Raw genomic sequence first — 24,560 nt, forward strand, 5'->3', positions numbered from 1 at the left:
GAGTCACCCTCTGGACGTCTCAGCACAGCCTTGGCCGCTTGCTCAGACCCGAAAATGCAGTGAAGATTCAGAGAGCTAGACTCTTCCTTTACAGGAGAAATTGAGTGTGGGATATTCCCAGACTCAAGCTAATCAGATCTCAAATTTCCCTGCACTGTATGTAGTCTCAAGCTGTTTCTATTTCTATTTAAAACACAAAACAAAACAAAAGCACCAAATTGTTTTAGGGAATAAGAATGCAGAAAAAGTCCCAGCTAAGGGGTGGGAGGGAGATGTAGCAGGCTAAAGAAATCCCTGCAGTGCCCAGTATCAGCTCCTCCCTTACCTGCAGCAAAGGTTCAATTGTAACCTTACAGTGCTGACAAGAGCGGCACAGGAGGTGATGAGAGAGATGTACACACACAGATGCACAGAGCACTTTATAGCAATAACTGCAGATGCTGATCTAGCTTCAGACCACAGAAATTTCCCATGGTCTGATCTCCAGCTTCCCTAGACTGCAGAAGAAATCTATCCCGAAGCAGATGGGGTGGGCTTGTTCTCCCTTTGGATCTTTCTTTAAAGGGTTTCCAGACCCAAGCCCCAGATGAGCCATCCCTTTGCTGGGGAGCTATTCCAAGCTGCAGAGACCAGGACTCAGACCTGAAGGGTAAACATGAGTCCAAAGTACGGGAGGGGCTGTGAGCTGGCCAAGTATGGAGCAACATTCAGCTGTAGGGAAGCAGCTGATAAACTGAACAGCATCATTCCCAAAGCCTCACTGACAAGAGACAGCTCTCCCTGCTGTAGGTGAAGAGGGACAGACACTGAAGATGATGGTGCCTGTGAGACTGAGTGTCCTTCAGCAAAGCAACTGAGTGAAACCCTCCTGCTCTGCTGCCTGAGCAAGAGCTTCCCATGACAAGAACCCAGAGAGAGCCTTCTAGAACAAAACTAATTAAAATGTTTAATTAGCTTTTGATTAACAGCATATTTCAAAATCCTTTAGAGACTTGCAGATCAGCAGAGGCACAACTTTGGGGTCCGGGACCGTTCTGTTTCGAAACGCGTTCCCTCCTCGAGAGCAGACACGCAATTACGGTCCCGCTTCAATTGCTCCTCATTTGCAAAGCCAGAGCATGAAGCAAGTTGTGTTAATGTGTCAAAATGGGGAGAGAAATAAAGAGAGCAATGGATCACTGAGTCTTTGAAGGGAAAAGCAATATTGCAGTAATTTATAGGAGGGAGAGTTTGCGGGTGGGACAGTCGCTCTCAAAGAACAGTGGCGCTCAGCCAGTTCTTAGGGTTTGTTTGAGAAGAGCATCACTGCCATCTTCAGGATGGCTGCTTTCTCTTTCCCAACATGCAGCAGCTTTTCTGGGAGCAGTTTTTGGTTTATACAATACACAAGAAAGCTTTCTGCAACTCCAGCCAATGTTATATTTTCAGTTATTATTGATGCTTCGTGGAGGATGGATCCAGCTTCTGGATTTTGACACCTCCAACTGCCTATGCAGGAACACCTCATAAACATAATTTCCAGTGCAAACTTCAATTTAAGATGAAAAAGATCTGTCAATCAGTCTGAGCCACTTCAGTACAGTAACATTTCCTAATGGACACCTCTTGCCCTTTATTCAATCCAGATTAAATGTCTCTAAGGAGCCACCCTCTTACACTTCTCTTGCAAGATGTTTACTTTAGCATAAGAGAAGTGTTAGGAAACTTCTAATGGCATCAGCCAACTTTCCTTCCAACAGCATTAAATCATCATTCTTCTAGCCAGAACAGTCAATCAGCTGCCAGAAAAAAAAAGCATCTCTGGCCTGGGCTGGCATTTAACTCTCAAGCACTACAGGTCACTTCAAAAATGTACAGTACTGAAGATAGATCTATCACCTTAAAAACAACAGTAAGGATGATAAAGGGAACTGCTTTAAAGCCAGCAAGAGCACAGTTAGGATGGCCACATTACTTAAGCTCACATGTTCCAGTAATGCACTGTTTAATCACACCAATACTGATCAGGGGTCACATAGCTGGTTAGGGGGGCATCAGTTTTATACTGCAACATCTCATTTCTCTCCACCCTGCAGTTGGACACATCTCATGTGCCCCTTCACATGATGGGTGTTCTTCCAGCCCATTGGATGAGCTGGATGTGTGCACATACTCCTTTCCCAAGCCTGGACACTGGCCCATCATTTGGCCAATGTTCAAACAACACTTTGACACAATAGGCACATGTGAAATCACGCAATGCTGGAACATGGGGAGCAAGGATAAAATAAGCAGCTCAGCTGTTTCCTTGCCTGCATCCAAGGAAGAGATGGGTCAGGTCACAGATCAGGCCAGACCAGCTCTGACTTGGGGCTGTCTTAGACTACCATGACCACAGAGGGCACCTCTGTCACCTGCAGCAGGAGCTCTCCCAGGTTCTGAGGATGGGGACATCAATTATAGACCCTGAATGGCAAGGAAGGGGAGAATGCAGAGAAACATTCCTCTGGAGACCTTGGGATCAACAGGACTTCACCATCTCTAACCAGAGAACTCCACAGCAGGAACCAGGACAGGGCACAGCACTCCAATATCTCACTTCATCATCGTGGTCACCAGGTGCTTGTAACTCCTCATCTCAGCTACTGGACACCTCTGCTCCCTGCAGGAACACGCTGGCTTGGGACAGGGCTCAAGCATGAGCAGGGAATGCAGGGCCCTGGGGCAGGAGCCTGCAGGGGGTAGCAGACTGCTGCAGTTCACAGCACACTGCTGAATTTTTTCAACTCTTGCACAAACTGAGGTCTCAGGAGCCATCCTAAGACTGTCCTCAATAATTCTTTAAAATACATGGAAGATAACTGACAGCACCAACACACTCCCATATACAAGACAGGTAAGATGAATGCTTTCAAAAGGAAGACAAAGGGTCTTGGGTGAAGCTGCAGCTGTAAAACAGACATAACTGAGCAGGGCAACTGAGGAAAGCCTGCAAGTAAGTGTGGCCCTGGGAGCTCCAGGAGGACTCACACACAAGGGCAACCTCAGGAAGCATGTTCATGACACACCAAGTTAAAAAATTACAGCAGTGAGTCTACATAATAAGACATGCAAGGGTTCAAGTGATTCAGCAGTGTATCTGACATCTTTCTGCAGCACGTGGTATCCCTGTATATGTTCAGGAAATCAGGAAGAGCAGTGCTTAATTTGACAGATCCTCTTGAGAAAATTCGATTCCACCACTTGACCAAGTCTTGTAATTTGTAACACACACCTGCAGTAACTTGGTAACTCCACCACTGACCCAGAACCTCACAAAGCCCCACTTCTCACTGCTACAGCTGTGACAGAGTCCACAGCATTGCACAGATGTAAGAGATGGGGTCAGCTTATACCTGGCTAGATTTGCTCACCAGGTACAGCCCTTTGTTGTTACCTTGCCAGAAGAGGTAACCTGGTCCAGCCACCTTTACCACAGTAATAAAACTGAGGGATGAGACCAGCCTGAAAGGGTCATTAGCACAGGGGAAGCAGATCACTGGCCAGTTGGTTGCAATCACACAGCTTTTAAATACCCTGTGTGATAGCAATTCATTACAAAATTCATATGCAAACTGAACTTTATACTGGGATTGCTTTAGTCCTTGCTCCACTGCCCCCAAGCTGCTACTACTGATCTGCCAGCAGGCATTATACTGAGCCTGGGAGAAGGGCTCAAAATTTTTTCCTTTGGCTGGTAAAAGAGCAAAAGGGCAAGAAAGAAAAAATAGCTTGGTTATTTAGGGCTAGTTTTCTGTTTTGACAAAAGAAGCTGCTTCATAGAATTATTTCTCAAGATTTTGAGAAATAAACAATCCCATCACCACAGCCAGAAAAGGCACCCTCAAAGATGCCTCCTGCATCCAACAGGACTTGTGACTACACGTGTTTGCAGCACCCAGGGGACATCAGTGAACTTCCTAGTCACACACTCCTCAAATTCCACAACCAGCTATATACCCACAGCAACTGCCTTAACTACTCCTTGCTAGTTATTTCACCAGGCTAAGCCTTTGCAGGGACAGAAAGTCGACACCAAGCTTAGCAAACTCAAAGAAAAGGAAGATGAGCAACCTTCAAGTGAAGCAGCAGTCTGCTGCAAAAGACATGCTGACATTGGCCGTGCAAGCCAGGAGAAAGCAGGCAAAGGACAGCTCATCCAGGATGAGAGGTTTGCACAGGAATACTCCAAGTCCACATGAAACAATGTCATTTCAGGGTCCTCCTCTCCAGATCTGTTCCAATCACAATAAAACTACACAGAAATAGGCAGCATTTCTGGCGAAGTGAAATCCTGATGTGGTTTATTAACAGAAGATAGGGACAGGAAAGGACACTTTTTAAAGAGAGACATTTCCATAATTTAAAATGAAATTAAAGGAACTGAAATCAACATCACTCAAGCAGGCTGGTACTACAGAAACATCCCAGAGCTGATACTGTCAGCCATGCAGCCTCTTTACTGTCTGTGACACACACCACACACACCACTGTGGATGCTTCCCCAGAGACCCAGCTGTGCCTGGAACCTGAGGCTTGCAATAAAGGAGCAATAGTGTTTACACTCAGAGACACAGCACCATGAGGACAAGCCCTTCTATCCACAACAGGCTGCTTACACTGCCTCACAGCACAGGGAGGGTGGCTAATTTGAGCACAGCATTTATTTTAACCATAGAGTGCTACCCAGCCCAGCCCCCCAAAATTACAGGCTATCACACAAACAGGGTGGTGCCATCCAAACTGCAGATTTCCCCCCAAAACTTAGAGGTTGTTTAGTGACCCATACTTAGTGCCAGGCCTGCCAGCTGCTCTCCTGTCCACTGGCACAGATAAAATGAAGGGGGCAAGATTAAAGCATGGTTTTGCAAGGAACAAAAGCTTGAGCAGGAACACAGAGCACTTTCAGCTCAAATCTGCGAACAGCTGATGCCTGGTGCACTGGAAGAACCTGTTTTCTTGGAAAGCTCACGAGTGGGGAAGCTTGTGGAGCAGGGGGCCAGCCAACTCCAAGGCAAGCCAGCTCTAATCTCCCATCCCAGCTGCGTACACAGAGAAACTGCAAAACACATGCCAGAGGAAAAAAAAGGAAAGCTCCAATTATTCCCAGACCACAAGAACAACGATGTTTGAAAGCAAAGATGCCATCAGGGCAGCAGAAAGGAAGATCTGTCCAAAACAGTTGACTGAAGAAATTGTGTTGTTTTAGTCAGCAGCCACTGAGGCAAGACAAAGAAGAAATCTGCTGTATGGCTGGTTCTGCCACAACAGCACTCGGGCCTGATTTACTGCTTCAAGTGTTTTTCAATAAAATCAGAAGTAAAAATTGTCAAACATACAAGTTGTGCTTAAAACTCATTCTCTGTAAATTATCTTTCCTTTAGAAAGCTTTACTTACAGAAAGTAATACTGGAAAGAGCATGATTTGCTCTTCCTGGGTTTATTATTCCTTAAATGTATTCACAGCAACAAGGCTGACACTAAATTATTATTTTTTTTCTTAGGGTGATGAACTGATGAGGACACTTTCTCTTTCAAATCCCTGCAGAGTTGTATACAGTTTGTAGGATTCACTTGATTCCAGGAAACTTTTTTTTCCTTTTTAAAAATCAAGTTTTGTCTTTCCTCAGCTTGATTCAAGTGTGATATTGCCAAAAGGACTAGAGTAGTACAATATCAAAGCAAGAGTATTTTATTTCTGTGGCCAGCAAAGTACAGAGGTTGGTTTCTCTGTGACAGAGACCTTGGCTAAGTATCTTTGGCCGGAAAGAAAAAAATGTATTACCCTAAGAGAGATGGACATACAGATATTCACAGGGCACACCTGAAGTCTTCAAGTGTCATGATTTACAATTTTGCAGATCTCTTCTTTTTAAAACAAAGAAAAGACAAGAAGGAAAACATTTCCTGATGGTGCAGTAGGAATATCCATAGGAAATCATGCATGGTCACACTGATCCATACATTCTACCTGGAGCCAGCATGCTATGCAAAGTTACAAAACCTTACTTGTCCACCAAACAAAGGTGAGGGTCTCACACTTGCCTGCAGGTTTCAAGTCTCCTTTCTTCCAGAACACTGACAATTCATGTTAGGCATAATCATGATGGTGCCACACACAGTGCTTGCTCATCAGTGTGAAACATGCTATTTCCCAGTTTTCTACTCATTCTCAATTCGTGTTCTCACTGAATCCCAGGTAAGGCTGGAAGGGACCACAGTGAGTTATCTGGTCCAACCTCCCTGCTCAGGCAGGGTCATCCCAGAGCAAAGGCACAGGATTGGTCCAGAGAGTTCTTGGATATCTCCAGTGAGGGAGACTCCACACCCTCTCTGGGCAAGCTGTGCCAGTGCCTGTCACTGCACATTAAAGAAATTCTTCCTCATATTCAAGTGGAACTTTCTGGGCATCAGTTTCTGACCATTGCCTCTTGTCCTACTGCTGGGCACCACTGAGCAGAGCCTGGTCCACCTCTGACACCTCCCCACAGACACTGACAGACATTGATGAGGTTTCCTCTCAGTTTTCTCTTTCCAAGGTTGAACAGGCCCAGCTCCCTCAGCCTTTCCTTGTAAGAGAAAAGCTCCAGTCCCTATGCTGGACCCACTCCAGGAGCTCCATGTCTGCCTTGTCCTGAGAAGTCCAGAAGAGGAGACATCACTCCAGGTGAGGCTGCACAGGTCTGAGTAGAGGGACAGGATCACTTCCCTGACTTGCTGGCAGAGCTCCTCCTAATGCACCCCAGGACACCACTGGCCTTGGCCCCAGGGCTCTGCTGGCTCATGGACAGCTGTTCTCCCCCAGGTCCTTCTCCACAGAGCTGCTTTCCAGCAGGTCAGTCCCCAGCCTGTGCTGGTGCCCAGGGCTGTTCCTCCCCAGGTGCAGGATCCTGCATTTGCCTTTGCTGAATTTCAGACAGTTCCTCTCTGCCCATCTCTCCAACCTGCCAAGGTCCTTTGGCAGGACTGCAATTTTTCCCCTTCAATCCTTTCCCTCCCCAAAGAGCTTTAATTTCTTCACCAACCTATGTAACACTTGTTGCTATAAATTGTTACCCCAAGAATAAACATTATTTAGTATGCTGTGATTATTCAGATTTTACACAGTACAAATACCCAGATCCATAAGAGTACACAGCAGTACGGAGTGAGGGAGTTCATCTCCCCACCACTGGTATGGAAAGAGCCCAACGTGCAGGGTCATTTCTGATGGCTGTACTGAGGAAGCAGCACGGGTAGCCCAGATGCAAATTCTTCAGCAATGCCCACTGGGATCTGTATGGATTACACCAAGTTCCTCACCACAAACCCTACCTGAGTAATAATTATCAGGGAGAGGGAAGCAGCACAGAGTGGAGAGCAAGAACCCTAAAACACACTAGGCTTAAATCAGTGGATTAGGCAGCTGGTTACTGGTAATGAAACAGCAGAGTTTTCACTATATAAAATTTATAAATTTATTTTTTTGTAAAAATCCAAAGGGCACGAAGACATCTCACTCAAAATACTGGTAAATCAAACCACACTTAGAAAAATGAAAGCTGATTTTATTATCTTATCCACAGCCAATCATTTGACATGAACATGCATACGTAATTTTGCTACGCACACACCACAGTTTAACGTTAGTTATTAAAGGTTAAACATACAACATACATCCTTACAAAAATGAGTCAAAATGCAAACGTAACTTTTAAACAAAACAGTTTTTACTCATTTAAAAAAACTTTTGTGTTGGGTACCATTTTGTACAAACACAGTTAAACAAATCTGCTTTTAGTTTCCTCATGGTTGCACATGAAAATAAGCTGCAATAGAAAATGAAGTCATCAAGGAATTTTTAAATAGCAGAAGTAGGCAGTCTTGCCATGCAGAAGAAGCAATATTAAATATTAGTTTTTCAAAAAAAGAAAAAAACCACAAGTTTAAAAATATTTAGTTCAAGTCACAAATCTTTCCCCAGTACAGAGAAATCCAAATGCAACGCATAATTAGCTGCCACTTAGGATGGCTATTCTGAAAAGTAGAAATACTTTCCAGAATTGATAATTTTCATTGATTTGGCACAGAAAAGAAGTCTGAGCTTACTTAGGTACAAGAAAGTGATTAAAAAAAAGAGTAAACAGGAAGAGAGAAAATAAAAAGCAAGAATGAACGAGATAGTAGTTGCAATCACTAAAAAAAAAAAATCTGTGCATCTCAGTCATTGCAGAATACTGTCTACAGCAGGTGCGAATTCCAGGTAATTGTTATTGCAACATGGATTTAATTTGCTTGGAGGTAGTCTCATCATTCAAATGCTTTGTTGTGTACCTAAACACAGAAATAAAGTCAAGATGAGTATAAATGCCATTATACTTTAGCTTATAAATTTGCAATTTCTTTGTTTATGGTTTAACTGGACTGCACCAGAGCAAAACCCTCAGCCACAGATCATCACCCACTCCATGGTCACCAAGAATACAAGTCAGACATTCTGATCATAAAATGCTATCAATCAGAACTATAATCTAGCAGCCCTGCACCAAGGGGAGTTCAAAATAAGCCTCAGCTGGACATTGGCTTTCACAGTAATCTCACAGTACCACTTGTGACAGGTAATTATCCACCAGACTAACTGAGGGCTCTGCTCACAGGAAACATCTTCAAATGAGACAGCTTGAGAAACTCTTCTTCAAAACTTCCAGTGACCAAACCTTCCTAGGATCCCTCAATGACAATGGATTTATTCACTTTTCAGCCTCATTTCCTGCTTAGTAGACTGCTGGTAAAACTGAAGAGCATACACATGTGCTTATTTCAGTTCCTTCCCCTTTCAAAATTCTCTAGGATAACAGCACACTTAAATCACTATAAAAAACTTAGCTATCTCTATTTTTAAAAGATATCCTCATTGCAGGCTTTTTGTATGATTAATTTCCCTCATCTTCCTTCCTAACTAATCATCCAAAAGCAAATAAAACTTACTTCATAATTTAAATTGTTATCCACAACTGCAGCACTATTTCACTTGTTCACTTGAAAAATATATAATAACTTTTTAGTTTAGAAGTTAATAATGCTGTCGATTTCAGCACTTTTTGGTAATTTATACTTTCAACAAACAAGCTGCCTAAGGTTTTCTGAAATCCTAAAAAGTTATTGCACTTGGTATTCTGCCCATGTGAAAAAGCTGAACATGATTACAATACTCAGATGAATTTGAAATTACAAAGAGCTGATCTCGCTCCACAATCCATACCACTTTCCATTTGTTTTGAAACACATTATCTGTCTCTTAGGAAAACACAAGGACTTCTCACTCCTCCAGAATCAAAGACTTAGATTTGGATTTAATTTGTCACAATGACATCTTGAACCTGTTCTCATCACATAAGCACACAGCAGCTCACTCCTGCATCTCTTCCTAACGATTCCAAACATGGTTTAAAGAAGATTTAAATATCCTAACCAGAGATTAATCATATGTACAAAACCATGACTGTTACAGCATCCAGGTTTGGAAAGTGTTGGAGCAGGGAAAGCACAGTCTGAGCTGATGGACTGGATTTACACTGCTCACCACAAAGTTAATTGTGTCATTAACCAAAAGTTAATGTCACTGCTCAGTGCAGTGAGCACCTGAACTGCACCTTCCATGTACTTTCATAGTGTCAGCAATGATCAGGAAAATGGACTGCTAATAAAGACTGGTGAGCATGGCAGCTGCATTCACAATAAACTAGTCACAAATAAATGCTAATGCAGCATTTTCCCTCTGGAAGCCTGTGTTTTTACTGATCACCATCTCAAAGACTGATCATGTTATGAAGTTCAAAGATGAACATGATTTAGCATGGAAATAATCACATGAAGTTTCAAATTAGGTATGGATTTTTAAAATTTTAATTAATAATCTGAAACAGCTTTGCAAAAGAACCCACTTACAATACCACATTATTTAACTCCTTACCACATCATGACACAAAAAATAAAAAGAGAATAAATGAAATTGAAGCGGCTTCACTACACGTAACCAAATCATAACTGCACAATTTCAGACAAGACAAACTAAAGCTTCCACATTCCAAATAAGTGCATGAGTAACAACACTCAGTTACAGCTATTTGTTACTAAAGTAATAGTAACATAGCAACTATAGCAAAGTAACAAATAGTAAAGTAATGATACTTTTCCAAGTAAGGACAAGAACAAAGACTTCATCTGCCTATCACATTTTTGCACTTTTTGCTACCTCTCCCATGCTGGACCCCCACACAACAAGTATGTGACTGACTATAGATACAGCTTTACAACCCCAATTAGCAGCTTTTAGATTCATATACTGAGTTATTGATTTTTCTTTACTTCTCCAATTAAAGTGGCAAATTCTTGTCTCTTCTATTCTACAGCAGAGACTTGTGACTTTAGTTCTTTCTGAAAAGGAACAATTTCTAGTTACTTACCATGCCATACTGACTCATTCTTAACCTGCATGCATAGAAAAAGTGATCTTAGAATGAACAACTGCAAATTCACAACCCTGTTAAAACACAGAGGCTTCTTCATACATTCTTGTCTCAAGACACATCAGAAGAAAAGCCTGCAATAATTACATTCACCTTTCCCTATAACAGTCATTGAATACTTTGCTGTAAAGAAAATGTTCTGGGCAATTCGTGAAAACTCACATCAAAATATTAAAAAACAAACTTCAAAAAACAAAAAAGAGTACCTGAGAGCATTTAGAAGGCCTTCTACACTGTTAGGAGGCTGGTCTTTAAGAACTTTGATGCATCCTTTCATCTAGGAGTTAAAAAAATTACAATTTTTTTCATGTTAATACCTTCTGAATTTACAGGAGTGTTTTATATTTAGTATGTCAAAGATCAAAAATAAGTATTTAAAAATAGCAGTAGTGTAAAGACATCTTCTGGATATTAAAAAGGAATTAAGCTTTCATTATTACATCTTCCTATCACACACTGGCTTAGCTACTTAAAAAGCTGCATTAAGTGCACCCTCAGCAACTCCTGATGACACCAAGCTGTGTGGAGTGGCTGAACCTCTGGAGGGGAGGGGAGGCATCCAGAGGGACCTGGACAGGCTGGAGAGGTGGGACCTGTGAACCTCGTGAAGCTCAACAACTCCAAGTGCAAGGGCCTGCAACTGGATCAGGGCATCCCAAGCACAAACACAGGCTGGGCTGAGATGGGAGCAGCCATGAGCACAAGGCTTGGGCTGTTGTTGGATGAGAAGCTCAACATGACCCAGCAAAGTGCTCTGGCAGCCCAGAAAGCCAACACTGTCCTGGGCTGCAGCAAAAGCAGTGTGGCCAGCACAGCAAGGAAGGAGATTCTCCACCTCTGCTCTGCTCTTGTAAGAGCCCACCTGGACCCAGCTCTGGTGTCACCAGCAGAAAAATGACATGGCTGTGACAGAGCAAGTCCAGAGGAGAGTCATGAAGGTGATCATAGGGCTGGAGCATCTCTCCTGAGAGAATTTGGGCTGTTCAGCCTGGAGAATGCTCTGGAGAGACCTCAGAGCACCTTCCAATGCCTAAAAGGGGCCACAAGAGAGATGGAAACAGACATTTCACAAGAGCATGCAGTGATGAAGGAGAATGCTGTGGCTGCCTCATCCCTGGGAGCACTCAAGGCCAGACTGGACAGTGCCTTAAGCAACCTGAACTAGTGGAAGACATCCTGCCCATGGCAGGGGGCTGGAACTGGATGATCTTTAAGGTCCCTTCCAACCCAAACCATTCCATGATAACTTCAGCGAACTTTCAAGCTCTGCTTTATCAACTTAAAAAAAAATGGAACTGTGAGCATAAACACATATTTACCATAAATCCATTAAGAATTACTACATTCTGACAGTGAAATAATGACCAACTGTAGTTAATACAATGGGTAATATTGCCTTTGAAATAGTCACACATTAACAGCATGTGTTCCACAGGCTTACTATTAAACAACAGTAGAAAGTTAGAAGTGTGGTGGATGGTGAACTGAGCTATTAATCAGCCAGTGAGGAACAAGCTTTCTGATATGGACCTTTCAAGACAACCACTGCTAACAAGTATTTCTAGACACTACCGGAATTACATAAAAAACAGATTTTTCATGACCCACTTACATGTCCAAAGGTATTTCTCACTACTTAAATACATATTTTTGCTCACAGCTATGTGTTTAGCATCAACCCAGTGTATACATCTGCTACTAGAACTTGCAAGGTAGAAAAGGAGCCTACACACAAATTAAATACTTGGGAGATTATTTAGAACAGCCAACTTACATCAATTTTTGAAGTTTTGGCAAAAGCGCCCACCGGATGCACGTGGTCATAGAGTATGATGACACCCACCATTACCCTCAGACAGAATGATACTGTTTCCTCATTTGTAAACCTGCTTCTGTATTCCCTGGAATTTAAAAACACAGCTTATTATCCATGAAACACAAGACAACAGCACATACTAGTAACACCCAAATTAAGATTAAAGAGAAAAATTCTACTATAAATCCTCAGAGAAAAAGCAAACAAACCAACCCAACCAAATCCACCAACCCCAGAACTTTTGAGGGTTTTCTTTATTCCTTTCAATTATCTGCCAAAAGTCAGATGATTGTTTAGAAAGTTATCTGAAGATTAATTAAATTTCTCAAATCTAAAACAGGATCCTACTTTACACCATTTGGGTTTTTTTAGAGATAAAAAAAGATTACAACAATACATACTAACTTTGTCTCCAGTGCTTCCTACACTTCTCCCTGCCACTTTCTAATATATACCCAAACTTCTGACTTAATAAAAAACAAGGCAGGCTAATGGACAACCTTTAACTGCTTTTTTTAATGGTATAGTCCATTCCTAAGAAGAATAAGAGTATAAATGCCTGGAGCTCTTAATGTACTCAAAAACAAATGTCCTGTAGTATTTGAATGGAAACTTATTTAAAGACATAACTCATGTCCCAGTGATTGTACCAACAGATAACTATTTAGAACACAGAAGAAACAGATTTAAAAAATAATCAAAGATTAGTCTGACTTTGGTCATACTCCCAGTGCCTCTTAAATGTACAGAAGACAACTGACTGCCTTCATGCCAGAAGTTGTCTCTTAATTTCCCTGAGAGGAGCATTGTCATTTTGTCAGAGCCATCAGCCAGGCCAGCCAGCAAGGACATACCAACCACAGCATTGCCCAAAGCCCCTCTTTCAGGAGGCCCTAGGCAATCATGCTCAAATAGTCTATTGCTCTGAATTATACATGAGAAAACCACTTATAAGGAGTGCCAAGAGGTTGTCTAGCTTCCACAGCCATTCTATTTTTAAATATTAATATGTTCAGAAAAGTAGATCACATGATTTGTGTGGCTGGCAAAATGAAACAAGGTGGTTTCACATCAGTGTAAGCAACTAGGCTGGTAAAAAGGAAACATCACAGCTCTAATTACTCCAATTATATTTCTTTCATGCATCACAAGTCAGGTCTGAAACAGAGAGGTGACTCATGCCCAACCCAAGCAGTGTTTGTACTCACGGGGTTTCCAGCATGACCCTGCACACACTCGCCATGGTGCTTAAACAATCTGTTGTATTCTCTATCGGTAAATTTTTATTCTGCAAAAGAAGGTTAACAGTTTCCACAATTCAATTACTGTGAAATGCTAAATGCTATACTACAAAATCAAAGTCAAATCAATTATCTGCTGGCATAGCAACATGGAGCAGTTAAAAACATCAACACAACAATAGTCAGTCACGCAGTCTTGTATTGTTTTTTTTTTAATGTTATCATACAGATTAGCAATTTACAGAGCAAAGGCTACCACATGGGTTTTGCCTGCTTGTCTGGAGTCAAAGAATCACAGCCTTGACATGACTGACTTTTGGAAAGTTTCAAAGGAATCATCTAACCTGCTCCTCCAAAGACAAAAACTTCTATAGCCAAATATATTCATCTGCTGTAATAGTAAAACTCAAAATTGTGGCAGACAACCATCACAAATAAATGTAAAATAAGAGAACAGTTTACTTAAGGTATTTCAAGCATAAAACAGAACTCAGGGAAAAAAATCATTAAAAGACAGATGTAACTTTGCATTAATCAAGTAATGCACAGTTATTTTCTACTAAGAAAGAGTGAGCATTCTTTGCATGTAAGCCAAAAATCATCACAGTTACCAGAAGGCAACCAGTACTTGTAGTGACTGGATTTTACAACCAATATTTATTTAGGTCATCAAGGATAAATAGGGATGTGTCAAAACGTTGAGATACTTTCCCAGTTCAGGTTCCTTCTCCCTTTTGCATTAATGTAGTATACTTGACTTCAAACAGTGTAACAAAAGAGTGGGAAGAAGAGGAAGCTACATTTTAATTCCATTCCCTATTTCAAGCAGAGAGAATCAAGCTGCTTCAATTTTCCAAAATTTCTGCTCTAAACCACCACCACCACAATGCAGGCAAAACAGTTACTTGTCCCATCTCCCTGTTTGAGGAAAGCCATCACTACTGATGTGACACTATCTATTAACTTTTGGGGATGATACACAAAGTCCCTGCCTGGAGTCTACAGCATCTGGGAAGGACATTACATTTCCTGAGGTTCCAAACCCCAGGAAAAAGAAGTTTTATTTCTAGATGCCAGATCAGGTCTAGTGGAGGTCGTGTTGCCCATTATGTCTGTCTCTGCAGTGTTTGAAGCACATTATCCAAGCCATAATTTATACTCTTACCTCTGACACAAACTTTGTTGTGGCATCACTTAAGGTTTTCAACATTGGCGTCGCTTCAGCATAAAATAAAGACATTCTGTTTGCCAACTCATTATTTACTTCATTTTCTCCCTCTGCCTGAAAAACAGAAGAAAGGGTTTAGTTGTTCTGTCCATGGACAAGAGAGGTGGCAGCAGAAGACTACATTTCATCTTATCCAAGGGTTACCTACTGGGACATTGTTAATCCTCATACGGCTCAGAGTTCTTCTGTAGTAGCTGAAGTCATTCTGTATAGCAGGATTTGTCATCTGTGCAGATATGGAAGCAAGAGAGTTGTGACAAAGTCAAGAAAAGCAAGGACAAGTTTTCATAAAGCATAATATACCCTAAAAGAAAGTATTCAACATCCTGAACTGAAGCAAAAAGGCCTGTGAGATGTTGGAAACTGGTAAGCTCAACATAAAGCTTTCTGGTTTCTCAGATTCAGAACAAGGTTTACCAAGAATGAGAAAAGGAGCAATCTCCTAAATACAAGTTGGAAATTAGTAGGTTGAAAAAAATTGCTTTGCTAATTTGACCCCAAGGATCAGACAAGCAAATTAATTATAATTTCAACTTAGTTCTTTGCACATTAGCAAGAAAATAGTTGGACTATGGGTGCACACAAGCTAAAAGCAGCAGCATTATCCCAAGTGATACGCCAAATTTGGGTGAAGAAACATGATTAATGTGAACTGAAATACAACAAGTGCCTAAAGCTAATATGATATTTCATCTGCTTTCCAGTTTAATCTAACTCTAGGTCACGAGAGCAAGCCAAGCATATCAGGTATGCACTGCACACTCTATTCCAGACCAAACAACCCAGAGCACTTCTGTAAAATAGACCTGGCTTCTTTTTCTAGCCCTTCTGATCACAAGCTCTTACCTTGAGCTCATCAAACCGGAGTGTAAAGTGAAGAATTTCTGCAAACTGCTTAGCAAGAGCCTGCTCTCGCTCCAGGTGCTGTGTAGGGGAATAGGGAGTGCTGGTCAGGGCTCCCAGCAGGCCCCGCAGTCCTGCCTCTGCAACAGGAGAGGAGTTTGCATCACACAACTGCACCTGCTTCTTGCATCAACACTGGCTGATGCTCTGCATGCTAGACTTAAAATACACAGCTGCCAAAATACATGGTGATTAATAATAAAGGGACTTCATGACTTGCTTGTCTATGTGTCAACTGCTGTCACATTTACATAAAAATTGCTGTACAGACCAGGTCTCATCAGCACTGACAGCCACTAAAAAAAACTTGAGAAGTTTTACTCAAGCTTTGTCTGCAACATTTGTGTAGAATATATTTCAATAACCTGTGTTAGCAGACTTCAGTCATTAGGAGAACCCAGAATACAAGAGGTACATAGCTGTAAGCAGAAGTCACGCCTTATTTAAGACAAATTTATAATCCAGCTTCCTGTTCATCTTCTTGAGAAAAATATCTCACCCATTTTAAAAGCAGAACTTGCCTGCAAAAAGTTTCCGTGTTTTAAACACATTTTTTACAAGCTATGTTAATAAATTTGATTAAAAGTGAGATAACAGTAGAAAGGTGGTCTGTTGTTATCTCACTTCCAGTGTTCTTAAAAAACAAGTCTCATAGATTTTATCAGCACAGCCACCACATGACAGTTTCAGAAGAGGCATGAAGCACCATCTCAAGTACTGCATGTGTAGGAACCAAGATCAGGCATTTCCACACAGCAAATTATTTCTGGTGTTTAAGGAGGAATAATACTGTATTATTCTCTTTTAAGTACTCTTGGTATCAGAAACACTGTCAGAATTAATTCTTGATTATTTAGTCTGCTAATTTCCAGTCAATCAGTTGGTTACTGCTTTCCTGAGTTACTAAAGGAGTAGAGGAAGAGTAACAAGGATGGTCCCATTCTCTCACTCTTCTCAGGTATCCACTGAAGCAAGTTTGTTGCCATCTAGTATATGGAGGAATCTGTGCAATATGAGCTCTTTTCCACAAAGGAGCTGGCCTAGATGTGATCACATCTGAATATGCCAAATATACTCATCAATGAAAATAAAAACCCACCAAGTTAACACCTTCCCATTTACCTAGTCTTTGAGAAAATTCATAGAATTTCTTTAGTTTGCCTACTAGTGGAACAACTGCACCCCATGCCTTCTCTTGGAGCTTCTCATCATTTGGATGCTGTATTGCCTTAAATTAGAAAAAGAGAGGAGAAAAGTATGCTTAGATTGGGAATAACTGATGCACTGCTGACAAAACAACCCCAAACAGCAAAACACAAAAACCAAAACACCTATGCAGAACAATTGTTTGAAGAGCTAATAATTAAAAATCTACCTACTAAGAAGTTTTCAGTTGAGAGACAAGCATGTACTAACCCATGTCTGTTCCAAAAAGGTCTAAAAATTTGTGTTGAGAGTAAGCATCCTGAACAGGAAAACAACTTGGAGAGAGTATAAAGAAATGGTTAAAAATCAAATTACTCAGATAAGAAAATTTACATAACCAGACCTAGTTAATTAAAATTAACAACTTTACTGTGCTTACTCCAAGCAAAAAAATTTAGTGATCAAAGCCTCATCTTAATGTTGGCATCTATTACTAATTCCCAAATTTGCAAAGAAAAAAATTGCTGTGAAATTCAGGCTAACTATTACAGTAGAAACATTTAAGCAAAATCAACAACATAAAGCACAAACAGGACATCATATATACCACAGCTTTGAGGGATATATTTACAGACCTTGTCTTTACAGTAAACTTCCCAGACATTAAATTCAAACTCTCCAGTTAGCAACTGAAAATACACTAATAAAACAGAAATAAAAATGCTCATAACTCTCCTGCAGTGTTTTCACTGTCAAGTTCTTGATTTCAAGAACTGTTCCAGTCAACCATGGGCTGTGGCTTGCAGTACACTCCTCTCTGGTCCTAAAAGTTTCCTTCCTGCCATGTCTACCTCTTCTCAGAGGAGTATCTCTCCTTTCTCCATGGCATCTGCAGACACATATTCCTGCCTGATCCTTCAGCCTGTCCCTGAACAGGCTCTTTCCTTGAAGAACTTGAAGTAAGCTATCTCCCCTCCTAAGGGTTTTGTGTGACACAGTGATCCTTCTTAAACCTACCTTGGCAATTCCAGGGAGAGAAAAACTCTCAAAGCTGAATGGCTTTGAGTATCTCTAACTGCTATGGAGTGAGTAGAGACTCCTTCTCTCTAACACTATTCCTTAAGGGTATGTTACAGTGAGTAACTCCTTCCTTCATGAGCAAAGCAGCGCCCATTGCTGCATGTGAGGAAGAAAGAAAGAATGGGGTTTGGGAGAATATTTATTCCACCCTTTATTAAACAAAAAAAATATAGAATGGCATTCTTTACAGGAATCTTGCTTCTGTTCCAAACATCTACTTTAGTAAATAAAAGTAAATAAAAGCCAATTAAAAGGGACTGAAAATAAGATGCCTTTTGTATTAGGATTACCAAACCAGGCTTCTCCAGTTACCATACAAGAGGATGTCAACACTACTCAGAATTGCACTGGAGTCACACCACACTTTCCAAATTCACTATTAACTCAAGAAGAGTTTATGTGGGAACACAAAGAAAAATCAATAGCAATAATACCCCAAAAACTCTGAGAAGCATCATTTGCTATTACATATGTGGATTAATATGATTGAAACAAGCAACATCTGTTTTGCTGTTAAAAAGGAACATTCCAGAGCAGAAATTCAAGACAGTGATTTTAATAGACAACATGCTCTGCCAAAACAGCTCCTGCAAGCAGAGTTAAACCCCAGCAGTATTTGGTTAGGATCAGACAATGAACAACCACAGGCTGTGCACAGTTGTAATGCTCTAGCTCACCTCTCGTATTTCATGGCCAGCTCCTCTATATGACTGCAAGTCTTCCAGTATTCCTTCTGCATCCTTTAACACTACATTCACCTGATTATAAATTTCCTTTTCAGATTCTGTAGGTTGGGCATCTAAACAGCAGAACATATTAAATGTATATATATTTATTTTTAACAACAACATGGAATTCAATAGGCACACCATCACCTACAGGACAAATTCTTCATGCAGCAACTCACCAAGAATTTTCATTCTCTGAAGAGTTACTACAGTGTATAAGGAACTCCAACTGTACAATAGAATTGAATAATTGTATTCATTTTGGTAGTCTCTTCATTTACCATGCCAAAAATTCACTGGATTCTATCTTCTTGACTTATTTAAAACTCAGTTAGGAGAAGAAATCCTGATGAGTTATCTTTATGACTACCATACAATCTCACCTTGGGGTGCAGTAGAGGTTCACTGGAAGAAACTTAGGTAAATACTCAAAAGACACACTCACTGCAGATAGCACAGGAGGTGCTCATGTCTACTGTTCTCTAGAAACACTGCATTAGATTATTTTCTATCTTGTCTGCCTCATCTTTAACTGCTTGGGAAAGGTGACATATCTTTTACTTCTAAATAGATTTAATTCTCAAAACATATTTTTTATTGTACTCATTGCACAATCAGAGGTGAGAACAAAAAGATCTAATGTGAACTTGTGCAAGGCTTTTTTTTTTGTCCCCTGTCTTTAAAGATAAAAGCTGTCTCCCATTTTTTTTCTAATTAGCTAAGGGGTTCCCAGAAGTATAGCGGGTCATAATTTCAAAATGCTAAATACACCTTTTTAAACAAATGTGATTCTGTAAGGAGTATGTTTTGAGAAGAATCAACAAATCTTTTAACCTTTAAAAACAATCACCTAAGACAAATATCTCAGACATGGTTTACCTGAACCAAATTTTTTCATTTTAAAATGTTGATGGAAGCTATAAGGTTAGTCCCTTTTAGAGTCATATTTAAAAAATAAAATAAAAAGTTAGTTACTAAACTTCTTGTATAAAAAACCCACTTCTCTGTTAACATGGGCAAAATATGTTATGGAATAAATATCATTGTATTTTAGTTCATTATTTCCAAAGCAAAAATCAGGTATTAACAATAGATTCTTATTTATAGGGACAGACAAAAGCTATCCAAGGACAATATATCCTCATAACTCTGTGCAGTTTGAAGAGTCTGGAAAATGTCTTTTTAGAAATTCTTTTTCCATGATCCTTATGTACAACTTCCCATGGAAGTTAGGTTCATCTTTACACTTGAAACAAAACTCCCACAGTATCTTAGTGTAACACACTAGAAAAACACAAGAGAAAACAAAATTTTGCATTACGAGAAAATAAATTTCACATACATTGCCTGTCTGGATTTTGCTGTAATTTTTGCATAATACCTCTTGTTTTTATAGTTTAATGCATAAAGAGTGGGCATTATTAGCAAATATGCCTATATATAGACCTTGCAACAGTTTAACTGATATTTCAAGAAACATCAAGAATTAGCACAGGTTAAAAAGAACCTGGTCACTTCTCTGAAAATAAATACATAAAAGAGCACCACATTGATTAGGCATCGAGTAAAAGTGGCCAGTGCTTTTCAGATCATCACAAAGGTCACATAATTTTGAAAGCTGCTGAAGACTGCTGTAAGAAATGAGGACAAAAAATGAGGGAAAAGAGCAGACAGAGAAGCACCAGTTGACTGGCAGCAGTTCATGCACGAACATGAAATGTTACAGTGAAATACAGACTAAGACATGAAGCTCTGTAGCATTCCAGATTGTGTTGTTAAATAATGCAATCAAGACTTGTCACTTGGATTGTCTCACGCTGAGAACATCTCCTGCCTATTTAATTTTTCATGCCATTTTTTTCTTTACCCTGTGCAGTAAGGAGAGTTCATTTTTCAAGACTGCTAGGGGCAGAGCAGAAGGATCCAAAAGAACTCCTGCTCCTCACTGCAAAACCTGCCAGCAAGCAAACAGCTGCAGTGACCCTCCATGTTTAGAAATGAAAATCATCTTCCAGATACAAATTTAGTGGTCTTCACTGGACAGCTGGCTAGGCAAATCAACACCATCATCACCTCTCAATGTAGAATGTAAACAGTCAACTACTGTATTTCATTTCCTTAAAATGCTCCAGGAAACTTAAACGAATGGTTGATACTTCATTTTTTAGGGTGGTGGGGTTCTTTATGTGCTTGTTTGTTTTGACTATTACAAACTTCTAAATATCAATCTATTTGAAAATCAAATAGTTACTGAGTTATTTCTTTTGGTATGTATTTTATTTTTGGTTAACCTAGTCCTCTCCAATAAAAGCCATCTATAAACCTGATTTGTTCCAACTAATTTCCTCTGTAATCTCTAAAAGAGAGGTCAAATTTAAAAAGGAAATTTAAATTATTCTATAACCCCTCTACAAAACATTTAAGATGTTATTAGAATAGGGTTAAAAGATATAAAAAATCTTCAGAGCCTAATGCTGGCTGACCCAGAGCAAAATTGGTTTATTTGCTTCCCAGTGCTGGTCAGGGCATTGTATTCTGAAAGCCCACCACAGGGAAGGAGGGAGAGGTCCCTCTTCCTAAGCACTGTTATAATCTTAAATAGATGGAGCCAGCATTCCCATACTGTGGGACTATCATCCCTCAGAACCTGAGGGCTCAAGCTCCAGGACCTTCACCTGAGAATCACTAATGGTGGAACTCCTTTTCCCCAAGGTGGAGTGCACAGAGCAGGAAAGGGAGCTGCACTTCTGGAGTTACTCTTGGCAGCTAAGCCAGCACTGCCAGGCATCCAAACAGAAGGATGAAGGAGATACACAACTTCACGGATTTCCCTTCTCTCTGTCCATTTAAGTTCCTGCTACAAGGTTACAAAACTGTGCCCTTATCAATAATGTTTTCCACAGAAAGAAGAAAGTCAAAGCACAGCACAGTTCACCCAGATGTTCTGAGTTTTGATATTGTGACCGCAGGAGTTGACCCCTGGTCATTCAGGGCAACTTTACTATTTTTAATTCAATAGTAAAAAAAGGGAAGACTGAGGTTCTGCAAGTAAATGGGAGCTCATCTTCAAATTAATTTGTGTTTAATCAGAATGTTACTGCACTAGATGTAATATACACTTAAGAGTTCAGAATGCTCACACAGTGATGTGTTAGAGACAGAAGAGGAGACTGGAAACAATATACAAACGCTGTTATGTGAACTAAATACTACAAAAGTGAGACAACATATTGCATGCAGGGAACACACACATTCAGTGACTATTAAAATAATATTTGGCTAGCCTACAGAACCAGTAGGGAGAGAAATTTGGGGTTAAAAGTTTACACTGCACAGCAAACTATTTAAGCTGAGATTTTTCCCAGGGAAGAACACATCAAGTCATCTGAAACTGTCTGGGACAAAACTCACAAACAAGGGGGAAAAAAGGCCAGACTGCTGGAGATGAAATAATTTATTCATCTCTGTTGGCATTACTATGGAGAATGCTGTCTCTGTGGCTCCTCTGAAACCTGGCCAAGTCCTCTGGAGATAATGCAGGATACTGTCAGCGCTAGCTTGATACCACCATCTCAAAGTACACTGTATTTTAGCTACCATTCAAATCAGAAAATTTGGAAAGGATTTGCAACTCTGACAGTAATGACACCAATGTAAAAGTTGAGCTGTAAATTTCCCACATTTTAGGTGGCTGTTTTGTGTAAACAATATTTACCTGTGCACGTTGCTCATGTTCTAATAGCACTGCATAGACTTTAAAAGAATTCAAGGTAACTATTCATTTCAAACAGGTAAGGTGAATGACCAAAGAAAGTATAAGCTTAACCAGTGTGGAGGCAGTGAAAAGCCTACAGTTCATCATCATAGTTTTACATGAATTCTGATTGTCACACCAATCACTGGAATATACCACCAACTAAACATCTAGGGGAAAAATAAGGGTTAGAAGTCTAAAACCTTTCTAAATTTAAACTTTTGAGCACTACAAAGTTTCATGAACTGTGTAAGAAACATTGGAGCCTGCTCACATACATGGATTTAAGAACAAAAGACTTCAAACTGCCTATTATTGGGCCAGGCCTAACAGAACTGGCAAATTTGTTTTTAATACAGAGCTTACTTGTCCTTCCACACAAAACCACAACATTAAATATCACAAGATTAAGTGCCAAGTCTTGAAGAAAGATCTTGGCTGTGTCAAAGCCAAGATCCTGTCAAGGCAAGCTATCTGAAATAGAGGAGAAAGAAGCATGGAGACACAGTATAGCAGCAGAAACAAATGCAGAACAGGGTCCAAAATGAACAAAGAACAGTCTAACAATTCAGCCATAATATAAGTCACCTAATTTGACTGCATATGAAAGCATTTCATGTCAGCAACCTGCTTACTCTCATGCCAAATCCTGTTCATGCTCAAAACATGCATTTTAAAACAAAACTGATAGCTAAAGAATCTGTATCTCTTCTATCCAGCTAATGTGAATTTCATTTACTCCAATTAAATTTTCAGTATTTGCAGATTAAGCTGGAGTTTTACAACTCCAATGGCCTCACACATGAGTTTTCCCACTTCACTAAATTTTACCTATTATGACAATATGCAAGAATAAGAAAATTTTGCTTTTTGATTTTTGAACACAGGCCTTAGTAATCTTCCCTTTACAAATATTTTGTACAGCTAGCATCTTCCAATAACAATGTATTCAGAAGAGACAAGTGATAAAAATCAACACTACAGGGTAAGGGTTTAGAGGAGTTGTAACTTTAAATGTCATTGAAGCAAAACCATATTTCTTCAAGCATTTGCTTCTGTATTATAACTAATATAAAAACCTGCTACTGCTTCATCAAACAACTGAAAAAACAATTCAGGGGAAAAAAGATATAATGCACTTCAAATTATCCATATCATAATAATTAATCAGGTTTTTTTATTGAATTATTCCGTTGTATTCTATTATATGGTCAAAATGTACTTGAACATTAATTTCAGGTTATGCTTGCTGATGTACAGCTGGCTAAAGAAACAGCACATCCCAAAAGGAAGTAATTAAACATGCACAGCAGAAGCCAGCAACACTTACCTGCCATTCTTAGGCTATACTGTATCAGGCAACAAAAACTAAAAGCAGAAATACTGACATATGTGAACCTTCTAGAACACCTGGCATTGATCAGACAAGTTACATGTCTCCTCTTTACAAAATCAATTTCATCTCTATACGCATTGAGATCCCCTTTTAAGAAGGCATGAGGTTAAATTTCAGTGCCAGATCCAGTAAGGTTCACATGTAACCTTTAACATGAAGATGCAGGAGCTATGAATAGCTGTTGTGAGCCAGCCTGTGTATGCAGCATTATTAAATCACATTGGAAGTGATGAGAATCAGGTTTCATTTCCAACTCTTCCTTTAAGGAGCACGGGATAAAACTCACAAATTTGAGTAAGTCAGTTGCAACTTCAATAAGTCTTCAAATAATTACAACTAATCTCAATGTTTTGATTAAAAGTAGGCAGAATTGTGGTTTAAAAAAGAAGAACCAAATCAGGTTTCAACAGTCAAATGCAATTTGAAAGCCCTTCTTAAAATAAAGATTTTACATTTTAAGACCTGAGGATATTTTAGAACAGTTTATTGCTTTCTACCAAAGTTCACTGAACAATTATTCATAGCTCAGGCATGCAAAGCAGTTAGAAGGATGGCAAAATGAAAACATACATTTAGTACATGACAAATGCAGTCTACTGCAGGCAAAGAGTAATAGATATATAAAATCATCTTCTCACTTTCAAAATCAAGGAAAAAATTTGGCCCCTGCTCAAGGTCTGTGCATGTCAAAACTTTTAGAAGGTTCCCCATGTTAAGGTACCTGCCAAGACAAGAATGAGAG

At 39.9% G+C, this 24,560-nt stretch overlaps 1 protein-coding gene across 5 annotated transcripts in view; it reads right to left on the minus strand.

Moving 5' to 3' along the window:
* Window positions 1-7,461: 7,461 nt before the first annotated feature.
* Window positions 7,462-24,560, minus strand: part of CYRIB (CYFIP related Rac1 interactor B) — a 96,442-nt gene continuing 79,343 nt past the window's right edge. For 4 of the 5 annotated variants that reach the window (XM_033056021.2, XM_033056029.2, XM_033056040.2 and 1 more), the window contains 10 exons: window positions 24,457-24,539; window positions 18,618-18,739; window positions 16,837-16,942; window positions 15,658-15,794; window positions 14,960-15,037; window positions 14,749-14,865; window positions 13,551-13,630; window positions 12,301-12,427; window positions 10,733-10,803; window positions 7,462-8,331 (listed from right to left, as the gene is read on the minus strand). In XM_033056021.2, coding sequence (XP_032911912.1) covers window positions 8,268-8,331; window positions 10,733-10,803; window positions 12,301-12,427; window positions 13,551-13,630; window positions 14,749-14,865; window positions 14,960-15,037; window positions 15,658-15,794; window positions 16,837-16,942; window positions 18,618-18,739; window positions 24,457-24,529 — 975 coding nt within the window. In that variant the 5' untranslated portion in view covers window positions 24,530-24,539 and the 3' untranslated portion in view covers window positions 7,462-8,267. The remainder of the gene's footprint in view (window positions 8,332-10,732; window positions 10,804-12,300; window positions 12,428-13,550; window positions 13,631-14,748; window positions 14,866-14,959; window positions 15,038-15,657; window positions 15,795-16,836; window positions 16,943-18,617; window positions 18,740-24,456; window positions 24,540-24,560) is intronic. The other variant, XM_033056035.2, reaches the window with a different exon arrangement.

Source organism: Catharus ustulatus, chromosome 1, assembly GCF_009819885.2.
Source record: "Catharus ustulatus isolate bCatUst1 chromosome 1, bCatUst1.pri.v2, whole genome shotgun sequence".
NCBI classification, from domain to species: domain Eukaryota; kingdom Metazoa; phylum Chordata; class Aves; order Passeriformes; family Turdidae; genus Catharus; species Catharus ustulatus.